A 12964-nucleotide genomic window follows, 5' to 3' on the forward strand; every position below is an offset into this window, starting at 1 on the left:
TAATGAATTTTGCTTGCAACAAAACGAGGAACAAAAACATATTTATATCGATAAATGTGTTAAAATGTTTTAGTATTATAGTTTTGTTGGTTAAAAAGTCATTATTAACAGTCAGCTGAAAAAAAAAGATAAAATACAATGCTTAACTATCTAACGAAAAAAAATTATAGGAGTTTATCTTAGACAAACGCACATTTCAAACGTGTTTATATTTTTCTAACAGTAATACACTTCGAAAACATTAAATCAAATGCGTCCACTTAGTAACAGAGAATGAATAAAAATATATAATACATGCTGTCATGTCTCTTGATGAACATGTTTCTCGCATCCGTCGTTATGTTAGCTCAAGCAATCGGCTACGGAAGATCAGCTCCAGTCACCATACTCTGTCCATCTCAACCACACAATTTCTCATCTGTTTATTTGTTCTGTGTAACCTAGACTACTGCAACGCCCTTCTTGCTGGCTGTCCACAGGAATTCATTGATAAGCTTCAGAAAGTCCAGAACTCAGCTGCTCGTTTCGTTTTCCGGACTCGCAAATGTGAACATGTCACACTACTTCTTTACTTTGTTCATTGGCTACCAGTTAAAGCTACAATAGACTACAAGCTCTCTACTCTATGCTATGGATCGTATGAAGGCTCCCCACCCACTACTTTACTGAAATATTGTCTGTCCACATCCTCCTCCAAACCTTGGCTCCTCACCAGACTCCTCATTCTATCCTCCATCCCACAAAGACAGTCACATACGGACAACAGACGTCCTCCCTCTGTGCTGCTAATCAGTGGAACTCTCTTCCTCATCACATTGGCCAGTCGGACTACAAGGCTACATTCACATATCTGTTCACAAAGTACTATTCCTGTCTGTCATGCTAACCGTCATGTAACGACTCCATCTTACACTGTTTATAGTATCTACATCCCTTCATACCTTCATCCATTACTTTACCTTCTCCTCTTTATGTTGTTCAGTGTGTCTATACATACCTCACTGTCTATACATACCTCACTGTCTATACATACCTCACTGTCTACTGGCTGTTATGTTTCCTTTATCATCATTTGTCTGTGCACAGAGTGCGATCTGTCATTGTCATTTTATTATTATAATTATTACACGATACGGGCGATGCCATGATGGATGAAGTCCTGATGGAATAACACACACACACACGAAAACACACGAAAACACACATAAACAGTGATTTAGACATGTCGTCTACTTCTCTGATTCCGTTTTTTTTTTTCCTGGTGTTACTAAGGACGCAAAGCACGGCTGTGTAAAGGTGTCTTGTAGAGTTATCGACTCATCGTAGAGAGAGTGTGTGTGTAGAGGTGTATGTCTTGTGAATGTAAATTGTGTTTAAACCGTGTGCGGACGTTTCGCCGCTGGACGTTTCGGAGTCGGACGTTTGGCCGACCGGCGTTTTGCCGCCGGACGTTTCGCCGCATTATGTCAGAGAGAGAGAGAGAGCTTACTTACTTCTCAAAGAATGAAAGTAACTACTAGATTACACAATAATTCTTTATTTCAAACAAATTTTACACACAGACTTCACAGACAGTTCACTTTGATTGTCACAGATTATGCGCAACAGCTTTGAGAAAAAACATTGATACAATGGCGAGAGAAATGTGTGAGCTAACGGTTCACATGAGGAGAGATAGTGAGAGAGAGTTCACTGATACATTGATACAATGGCGAGAGAAATGTGTGAGCTAAGGGGCGTCACACACTTGACTTCGGCTAAAGGTCCCGCGTGAAATGCCGAAATGAAGTGCCCCGCGCCGAAACGTCCGGCGGCGAAACGCCGGTCGGCAAAAGGTCCGGCTCCGAAACGTCCGTCGGCGAAAAGTCCGTGTACCGTTTAAACAGAGAATTCATGCTGATCTAGGTTTGCTAGCGCGCGTGTGAGTGTGTCAGTGCTGTCTGTACAGGTTATTATCAACGGATCAGCCGCAGAGAAATTGAGAAAATAGGGCTAACCACCAGTATAAAACAAAATACAACACAAAGTTATACAATATAACCAACCGACATGATCCAACACATTTCAACTTTATTGTTTCGTGTGAAAATGAATTATTTTATTTTCTGGATATGAAGAACGAAAAAATGCAATATTATAAAAAATTGTAGATGTCATACAACACTCATTATATAACACTTTACTTAAACACTAAAAAACTACATCAGCATAAAATGATTGTTCAGACACCCGCCATTTACACACAAGGTAATGGCAACACACACACACACACACACGTAAATGTTGCATCCAAATGAAAATAAAAGTAACGTACAAAGATACATTTTATTTCAGTCCATAAGACTGAGTGTTAGTGTGATGTCACCAACTGCAGCCCGTTGTACAAACTATGTTGTTGTGTAAAGATGGTTTGATATTGTAGTTGACACTAGTTGTTGTGTAAAGACATACACGGACCTTATGTTGTGACAAAATATCGTGAAATCATGTGTAAGACATCATAAGGTGATGAAGTGATGATAGACTGAGAGTAGAAGAAGAGAAATACTGAAGATAAGTGTTGACGTCAGGGAGACAGACACGTGACTACAACAGGTGACAGGTCAGTTAGTGCTCAGAGGAGACAATCACAAGTTGTGACGTACAGCGGGAAATGAGGGTAAATCGGGGAAAGCTAAAAGAGTCAGACTCAGGATCCTCCACATAGACGACGACTTTTCTCTCCAGACCACAAACACGATATCCATCCGCCACCCACACCACGTCACTGTGGGCCGTGGATACGTCCTCGATGTCATCATCCTTCATCACCCGCACTGGGATACCCGCTTCTTGCAGTCCCGTCACCATACCCGAGTTGTCACTAACGTTAGGCCAGCTCAACACCAGCACGTCTCTCCACTGTAGACAGGGTGGTGTGGTGCCGTCGCTGGTGGGGGTCAATGTTGTAGATGTTATTGTGCGACCGTCTGTCAACAGTGATAATTAGTTTATTAGGCAAGTCACGAGTCACAGAGACTGACGCGTGAATGACACACACTTTACTTTCCGAAACTTTTTCTGACATGTTTGTTATTTATCATACATGTAAATGTTGAACTGTTTACTACAGTACACTACACAATATCCACACCTACCTGTAACACCAACACGGAGACTGTGTAGGAAGCTGGCCACCTCACGACCGCACGTCACACAGTCACATGGCCCGTCACCTGAGTGACCCTGACCTCGGTGATACAGTCGTTTGACTGGCGGGCCGTCTGTGTGGTCGGGTACACCTCGCTCACTGTACGGCTGGATAGAATGGAACATAGTGATACTGAAGTCATGCTTGATTTCCCTGACAACGGCCGGAGGAGAGCGGAGGGGTCTGGTTAAATATTCCACTTGGCAGCAGTCCGGTGCGTCTTTATGGAAATAGCTTGCTGCCCACAGATGGAGTTGAGGAACTCGTATCAGCAGCTCGTCACACAAAGTCTTTAATCTAGACCTGGAACAATGGATGTATCCACACGTGTGACACTGTGTACTGCCACTAATATGTGTGTTAAAATTTGTGTATTTTGTGTAATGTTACCAACTAGATGACATCAGACTACTGACATGTGTTGTGTAACAGCGGATGTAACAAATCTACTTGGTACGTTGTAGTGGTAATGAGATAAAAGCTAACGTCTTCTACCTGTTTGTCTATCATCACATCACACGCTGTACAACTCACATGTCACGAATCACTACTTCATCAGCGATGACGTACAATGACCCTTCGCTCGCCGCCTGTGACAAGTCGTTGACGGCCTTCTCCACGTCTTCACCGACATCAAGATCATACTGCAGGAGGTGAGGCTGACCGGGTGACACACCTGCTGACTGTAGTGTCTTTACTGTCTCCTTCAACAGGTGATACAACATGGTGCACGCTGCACGACTCTGTATACATGTACATACAACGTAGACGTGGTGACCACACCGCAGCCACTGTATGGCCATCAGCAGCAGCACCACAGTTTTACCTGTACCGGGCGGTCCGGTGACAAAGAGTGTGGGAGGCGCCGTGTGTAGCAGGTGAACTTGCTCCGGGAAGAGTGTGATTACAGCAGTATAGCACTCTCCTGTCCACCACACGGCCTGACCCAGGGTCTTGACACTCACACGTGGAGGACATGTGCATGGCACACTCACTGTTGTCGCCGGACCGCAGAACCTGCAACAAACAAATGTTGGATACTCAAGCTCATCTTACTATTAAAATAAACTGTCACATCAGCTGCTGTGACAAACCCTGTATATTCAGTGATTTACATTATTTACTACAAGTGGTTTGTTTCACTTGGTAATAACTTTCTCTGTCTTGACCTACTAACGTGCTTCTATGATAAGAAACAAAACCAAAAAGTGAAAGTAGTTACTACATTCTGTCTCTCTCTCTGTCACTAACGGTCTACTGTCTACTAACAGTTGTACATGTCGCGGTGAAGCATGAATTCTTCTCTCTAACTTTATTCTCTTCACCAATAAATACTGTCACCTCCGCAATCTAACATCAACCGGGAAAAAAGTAGCTTTTGTTAGCTTTGTGAAAATAGTTTAGCTGAGTACATAAACAAACTAACATCACATAACTATTACAAACTGTAGATAATCTTTATAAAATATTTACAGCAAAACGTAGATTGTACGTATCTCAATGGACCGCCATAATGAACGTTACATGGAGGAAACACTTTATTTACTTCAGATGACACCCAGACATGGAGACAGTATGACAGACACCGCATGTCACAATCCTGTGTAAACATGTCACGATGTCAAAGTCCAACAGGTGAGCAGCAAGGTTGTGACCGTGTGTAGACAAGACTTGATGTCCCCGTGGGGAGGAACTCATCCAAGGTGGCCTGTCCTGTGAGTTGTGCTGGTGTTTACATCACGTGTCCTGTGAGTTGTGCTCGTGTTTACATTACGTGTTCCGCACGTGGTACGTGTCCCAACATGTCGCTGCCCCCAGGGGCCTGAAGGCCAACTTCCCTCACGTGACCAGCGCTGTGAGTGCTTCGGACACTTGTTGGTGGTGGACCTGTTGATTCTCAATAGTCGTCGTCGTCACTTCCGGCGTCGCCATCGTCTAAATCCCCTGTGTGTGTTACAACTGCAGCTTCCTCTCATTTTTAAAGAGAAAGTAAACTCCAAGATTCCAAGCTCTCGTCGCAAATAACTAAACCGTCCAAGTTGAAGTTAGATGCACCAGAGGTCACTCTGTCCCAATCATCTCGTAGAACTTTATCATTCAGGCTTACATCGCTAGTATCATCACCGTCATATACAACATCCGACACACCTGACTGAACATTAAAAAGAGCCTCGGCGATACAGCCCCCATAGCTCACGGCTTAATTGCTGTTCATGATGCAGCCACAAAGTTCATGACCCTTAAGATGTCAATGTTCATGTCCCCATCATTTCGCACGCCGAGGTCAAGGGGCGTCACAAGCTTTTAAACAATCTTTGTAAGATAGAAATGCAAATTCAGGTTGATCTCGTAATTCGTTCTTTACCTTTTTTTCACTGCACTTTCAGTTTTGTCAGGCAAGAAAGTAAAAACTAAGCCCGTGTAGCCGACATTGTAGATATTTCTGTGTAGCCAGTGACTGACGATGTGATGAGGAGGTGAAAGTATAAATACGACACCCACACAGTCAGACACACTGAGTACCACTTCTGTCCTTCCCTGCACAAGCGGGTAGAAGCCACATCCTGTAGAGAGAAAACACGATGTCACGCTAGAGTAGTCATAGGGCTACAGTGTGGGTTTTGCACTTCTACTCTCTGTCACGAGAGCGGCGGATGCGCGGGAAAACTGACTAACAGAAGGAGGAATAGTTTCTGGCAGTGCTGACCGCAACATCAACAAAGGACACTGACGTAGGAGCAGTCACCGCTTTAGGTGTATGTCCGCTAATTAAAAGACTGTTCACGTCACGACGCACACACACCGTAATGTCAAGACGTAATGCGAGACGCTAGTTGACGCCACTGACGTCACGGCGACCAACATCCGCCCCTTTATGACGACGGCAATGAATGCAAAGCCAGACAATAAGGCGCCGGGGCTACGTTGTAGTTGCTCGAAACTTCAGGGTAGTTCTAAACGTCTTGACTTTCCCTCAATTTACTTTACAAGGCTTCACTTAAATGCCCACGCTGACTATACCCAGGCGTTTACAACTACCCGGAAGTGATCATCACTTTCATCTTCGTCTGACTGTTTACTGACATCTGGTGACAGCTCACAGACAGTAGCTGCCGAGTATTCTTTATTACACTGTTCGAGAAACGTTTCCACTTCCCCCAGGTAAATACACTATCTTGGCATGTTTCAGTAGACAACTAAGATAAATAAAACTTATGTTAGATGAACGCTTTGTAAACAGTCCTATTGACAGGCCAATGTGACATGACACGATATCGCCTTTGTGTTTGTGTGATTGGAATGAACTTCCGCAAAACAGACACGTGTATAGTGTGCTGACATGATATCAGTCTCTCTGTGTCTACACACAATCACTACACCTGTAGACGCTGTCACCTGTAACCAATGTCACAAGTTGACTTCAAAGCCACAAACCACAAGCTGCCGCCGACACTGTACATGACACATGGCGAACTCCTGACAACGACTACAACAGTCAACTCACAGGGTCCTGGTATGTGGCCTGGTCACGTGATGCCTTGGTACAACAGACAGAGGTCTGTAATTAACTGTCCTCTAGACAGAGGGGGGGGGGGGGCATTGGTGTTTTACGCCGTGTCAGCAACTGAGGCTATATTACGGCAAGCAGCCAGCCCTGTAAACAGATGCCACATGCAGAGAAAGAACAGCGTGCCCGAGACGAGAAATGAACTGTGGCAGCCAACCATCACTGTATTGGTGACAGGAGCTAACCGTTGCGCCACCGGGCCGCTCTCCTCTAGACAGAACACTGGGAGACAAGGGGTTAATGAGTGACTGTAATCAACAGTAAATATTAACGTGGTGAGACAGACACTCACCAGGTGGCGGGAGACTAGTAGACAGACATCCTTGTATACTTGACTGTGTGAGACTTGTTCAGTCTGTGTCTTGTGTCTTATAAACATGTGTGTTTACAGCACGTACACAACAACAGCTACTTAATAAATAAACAACATAAACAACGGGTGAGTGGCTCAAAGCTCAAGAGTGTTTAGTGACGATGAAGGTGAGATGGAGGAGGTTGTGGGAGGATGTGATGACAGTAGACCTGACATCTTGTCATCTCAATATCAATGTCAGTCTGCCACTGACTGTCACCACACGTGCATTTGATATCGAATGTTATTTACACGTCAACACTCGTACAGTGTTAGTTTATGTTGTGATACTCATTGTACAGTGTATCTTACCGTGCTACTAGTGTCCTGTACACGTGACGTGTCATGTGACTGTCAGACCCAGACACAGCCACACGTCGTTTCCACCATTTGCCGAGTTTCTTTATCACGTGACTACTGACGTCACACGGGGTCTTGGGGTCAGACAACTGATTGCAGCACAGACACAGATCAGTGATGTCCGCGGGGTCAGTTGCTTTTAGACAGCGATGCAGGTCCTTTGACAGAATTTTGTGATATAGGAAAACTTTTCGAACAGGTCAACAAATAAATGAGTCACTCTAACAGAAAAGCGATAAAATTTTGTTTATTCTGTACCAACTTCTATTCTTCTTTATTATCCAGGTCGTCATGGAATGTTTTTGTCTCTGTTCGACGGTGCACTTTATTGCTTTGAAAATAGTGAGTAGGATGTTTACCTCAGTGAGCTGTGAGTCGTGAGAGATGGCCTGCTGTAGCTGACGAGTCGTGAGGTTAGGGACGGCGATGGTCTTAGTGATGCGCAGACCGGGAGCGATGTCGGACACCAGGTGAGACAACATGGCCTCCGCCTTGTCCAGCTGTGACACGGCGTCTCTCAGTTTCTTTCTTATGGTCTTGACAATATCCTCCTGTGACATGCGAAGTTTATCTGTGATGCTGCCAAAAGACATGACATTGCAGACGACAAGACCGTACTGTCGGTGAATAAGAAGCACATCAAATTTTCCCTGTTTCCAGTTCTGTGGCAAGTCTGGAGGCAGACTGGAGGCTCGGGGTAACTGGGCAGCCGCGACAGCAAAACCAGGTTCACTCAGATATTGTCCGAAGTTGAGCCCAGTGATTCCAACTAAGACTTTTCTTGTCTTTTCTGACAAACTCTGAAGACAGCAGAGAACTTGATTCATGGCTGTGTCATCTCTGATGTCACTGTCCTGGACAGTAGCAGGATGAGAAATGGAAGCCTCATCTTTTTCTGATGGAGTCGTCACCGATGTGTTTGAAGTTAAGACAGGTGTATGTTGTGGTTCATGAGTATTGGATGACTTTAGTGAAGATCGAATTATTTCTACAAGACCCTTTCGTTCACTAGGTCTTTCAGATGTCCAGTGAAGGACCCTGACATCCTGACCAGCAACTGTCGCTCTGGACATGGGCACGCGGTTGAAGTAGACAGGAGGCAGGAAGTAGGCGCGAGACTCGAGGTCAGGGAACGATGCCTCAACCCACTGGAGCCAGAATGTCTGGGCTTGTGCTGACAGTGTGTCCTGTATGTAAGCAACAACAATTTACTTGGCGTCAACAGTAAGTACACGTTAGTATATTCTTCTTCAATGGCGTTTGCTTAAGTCATTGGGTTCTCGGAAAAGTGTTTTATATTTCTGCGTTTGTCTTAAGATAGTTATCTATCTAAGAACTAAGATTATTAAGTGATAAATTGTCCTTTTTCTGGACAACCTTTTGCTATCTTTTTAGTAAACTTAGTATTTTCTTGTTCATAGACAAACCTGTCTCTATCCGCAAAAAAACAGAACAAGGTGCTCATATACAATGTCAGTTTAACTAAATACTATACCACACAAAGAGCTTTGAAGAGATGGAAGCAAGTAGAGGTCTGACGGCTCAAGGTGTGGTGTGTATGGCTGTATACAACACATGCCACCCACGCTTCTATAAATTGTGATTGCTAATCAATCTTGTGTGTGTGATTTCGCGTTGTCGTGAAGGAACACTTCTTTACTATTAACGATTCCTGGACGTTTCTGGAGTGTCGTGAAAGAGTGGGATAGGGCTGTAGTGTGGGTTTGCACATCTATTTTACTCTAGATATGACGTCATTTCTCTCTGGAAATTACGTCATTTACGCGGGTGCGGGTGGGAGCTTAAGCTCGTGGTGGCTGTGAGGCGTGATTGGTTGTGGTGTGTCAGGTGGTATGACTATCCAACAAGACGGTTACTGGACTGGAAGATCTAGAGATGCAGGCGGAGCGTTTGGACTGAAAATGAAAGATCTGGACGACAAGCTGGCTTTACGTTATACCTCTAGGGAGAAGACAGTGATCTTGATATCTCAAGTCTTGGTTTGCAATTGTCCTTCGCCAAACTTCAGACGAAAGAACTACTGAGAGAAAAGGACATCAACCTAGAAGCCACACGTTCGTACCTGTGTGTTGGCAAGAAGAACTTCGTCCGACCTGACGACAAGTAACGGACCGGTATCGGTGCTGCGTCCATACCAAGATCGTCGGCCTGCTGGCGACCGTTCGAGGTGCGCCTTCCTCGTACTCTTCTCGTCGCGTGCCGGTCAACAGAAGACCGAAGTCTTAGGACAATATTTCTTCTGCGGCGCGACGAGAGGTTACCCATACTGCATCCGCCATTGGTCAGTGCAGTGACAGTTGTGCGTGTGTGTTCTGCAAGAACTAAACTCCACACCACAAAGTCTCGAACACAGCTAAGTGGCGTGCGCATGAGAAGTGTACGGGGAGAGTGTGTGAGCAGTATTGTGTGAGCAGTATTGTGTGTATGACAGATAAGGTTAGATCTAGCTCTCAGTTGTCTGGACACATTAGAAGTAGGGGAGATAATTAGGTAAACGGGACGGTCTAAACAACGATCAAGGGTTCATACTTTGTAATTGTAAAATTTTTTGGTTTTAATGAACTTCTGGAAATAATAATTAACGTTCTTTTAATACACTAAATTGCCTCGTGTTTCCATTGGGGTATGCGTGCTTGGGGGCTCGAGCTGATTAGAGTGGGTAATTAATAAGTAATTTAGTGTGGTAGCACGCGGTAAGTGTCGACGTGGATTTGGTGGGGGTATAGACGGTGTGTTGGACTGGTGATAGAAATCGTACCCCTTACCAAATCTACGGACCCTGCCCCAGCTTTGCGACACTGGATGATGGATTCGTTCAGTGTCCTGTTAGTAGGAGCTCCAAAAAACGCGGCATCTTTCAAAGCCACCACACATTGCTCTGATGAATGTCTGCTTTCGATATCGTTTGAGGTGAATCATGATGTCGGTAACGAGACCGTTTGTGTATCTTAATGTTGTAAACAATCCACTCATCATCACCAGTGATCGTTTTCTTCAAATAAGAGAGTTTCTTCACGTTTAACAAACATTTCGCAGATGTTCATACGCGCCGTTAAATGAACGTCTTTCAGTTCATGAGGAACCCGAGGATTGAGTCTAAGTATCACATCTTATTCAAGTTATTCAGGTAAACGCTTCCATGATGAATGTTAAATGTTTCTCCCATCTTTCCTGTCATGTCACGTGGGTTTCACTCGACCAATGCCTTTATTATGACGTCATCAACCTCGATGAGCCGCCATGACCGAGACTGAAATCGCCACCACTGAATTCGTTAACGCTGATGTTCTCATGGAGAATTGCGACTAAGTTTGTGCAACTTTTCCGCAATTTTACCTTTATGAAATAAAAAAATCAAATATGCCGAAAATGTACAGCTTGGTCCTCCATCTTCACCTTGTTGTAGCATTTCTAAAACTGAAACACTTCGCTCAATTTTTTAAAAATTGTTTTAGAACTGTCGGCTGTCAAATGAGAACGACTCTCATACTTTCAAAAATAATTCGTTTCATCGGTTGAAAAACTGTCTCGTGACTCTTTCGACAGCCCAATAGAGCAGTTCACGTGAGACAAACAATTTCTGTTACAATGTTGTTGACGTCTCTAAGCGTTTTAGCCTTTTAATCATAAGATTACTACATGCTTCCAAATCTTGATTTGAATAATGATAGTTGTAAATTTCCATGAATTATTCTTTGAATATTCTGGTGCTTAGAGATTTTATTATTGATGATTGTCTCTATTTTTAGACCTTTTGTTTTAGTTACAGCCATTCATAGGTAGCTACTGTCGTTGTTAGCTACGATGGTTCACTATTACCTACAAGGTTCACTGTTAGCTATCATCATCCATTGTTACCATCTTCACTTTCAGTTGTTGCTGTTTATTGTAGTTTCTACGGCTATGCATTAACTGCTCATTGTAGCCCCTGTCTATTCACTGTAGTCACTACTACACTAACCTGAGCACCAGTCATCTGATGTATGAGTCTGACTACCATCTCGATCTTAGACGGGACACCACGAATGATGACAATCTTCATACCTGGTACAGGTGAGGGGTGAGGGTCGAACTCTACATCAGTGCCTGTCTTCTCACTGATCTCTTCAAGTGGACATTTATTTCCTAAGAAGCATGGAATGCATTTTAATTGTAAATAATTGCTCACTCTTAACATGAGAACTTATTTGATTAAACCAAATCCAAAGTGAAATTTGTTTTTATCATGAAACTACTTATATTTTCTTTCGGCTTTCTTTTCTTCACTTTCCTCAGTGTTCATTTCTGGAGACAACTACTGCGTGCAAATCATTTAAAACAGTACTCATTTGTATGTGAAATGAACACAACTCATTGGTATCTGTAAACACCCATTTGCATGTCGACTACAACTCACCAGTAGCTGTAAGAACCCATGTGTATGAACACAGGTCTCGAGTAGGTGTAAGAACTCATGTGTATGTGTCAAACACAACTCACCACTATCTGTAAGAAGTTCAGCCTGTTCATCAGTCACGGCGTGTAGGTAAACTTTGACCCGACATCCACCAGCGACCTTCTTCTGGCGTTTGCCCTGTTGTTAGACAGGAGAGAGAGAAATTATAATCAGGACACTATGTATGCAAACTCGGATAAAAACGTTCATGACATTGTAAAATGACGAACCTACACTTACCTTGCATACACACGATGTATTACACACACACACCAGACACACACCACGCACACACACACATGGCCGCTGGGATGATGGGCAGTGCTGTCCTCACTTTCGCACCTTGTGATATTCCAATGATCGCGGTCCGCTGCATTCTTGTCTCACCTGTTGTGTCGCAGACGGCGGATGACCGGCCATGGCTGACAGTGTTGTCTTCTAAACAGGGTTACATCAGTGGGAGGCAGCATCTGTCGTCTGTGCCACTGCTCCAGACATGGAACCCATCTTTTCCATGATGCACATCGTTGCTATTGGTTACAAGGACGCGGCACCCAAGACATTTCTTCTCTTGTGACTGTTTGTGTGCAGCAGTCTTCCGACTGTAAACACATCATGTAAACATCACCTTTACAATCTGTCATGTTTACTAACGAATATAATTACACTATATATTACACTACTTATATGTAAGGATGCGTACCAGTGTAGATCTTACATGTGTGACAGCACAACACGTATATAAGGCTAAAGTCAAGACTAAACAGAGACTAACAAGATGTGTAGCAACATGTGTGTCAGTGTGACACCATGTATGTAAGACTAGAGTCAAGACTAAACAGAGACTAACAAGATGTCCAGCAACATGTGTCAGGTTCAAGTGGAGTTCAAAGCCAGAGCCGTCACGTAGCTGGTCACACCTGACTACCGACTGTATTTGCTGTCTTTACATTCGCTGGTCACAGGTAGAGACAAAGGCTTCAGGCCACTGTGATAACTGTTTTCTGTCTAGCCTGGACCAGGATCAAAATGTCCTGT

At 43.9% G+C, this 12964-nt stretch overlaps 2 protein-coding genes across 3 annotated transcripts in view; one reads left to right on the forward strand and one right to left on the reverse strand.

Moving 5' to 3' along the window:
* The window catches only part of LOC112574793, a 453350-nt gene that overhangs the window by 356447 nt on the left and 83939 nt on the right, over positions 1 to 12964 (forward strand). The window lies entirely within an intron of this gene.
* On the reverse strand, positions 1828 to 3779 carry LOC112574846. The gene is made up of 3 exons (XM_025256166.1): positions 3725 to 3779; positions 3138 to 3428; positions 1828 to 2969 (listed from the first exon to the last, which is right to left on the reverse strand). The coding sequence occupies exons 2-3, from the start codon at positions 3313 to 3315 to the stop codon at positions 2608 to 2610; spliced, it is 540 nt and encodes a 179-aa protein (XP_025111951.1). The 5' UTR covers positions 3316 to 3428; positions 3725 to 3779; the 3' UTR covers positions 1828 to 2607.

The sequence above is a fragment of the Pomacea canaliculata genome, linkage group LG11, assembly GCF_003073045.1.
Source record: "Pomacea canaliculata isolate SZHN2017 linkage group LG11, ASM307304v1, whole genome shotgun sequence".
Lineage (NCBI taxonomy): Eukaryota > Metazoa > Mollusca > Gastropoda > Architaenioglossa > Ampullariidae > Pomacea > Pomacea canaliculata.

Coding starts and splice junctions, on each gene's coding strand:
- LOC112574846 (XM_025256166.1), bottom strand. CDS start 3,315: ATGTTCCATTCTATCCAGCCGTACAGTGAGCGAGGTGTACCCGACCAC. Junction 2,970..3,137: donor TCTCCGTGTTGGTGTTACAG/GTAGGTGTGGAT, acceptor CACTGTTGACAG/ACGGTCGCACAATAACATCT.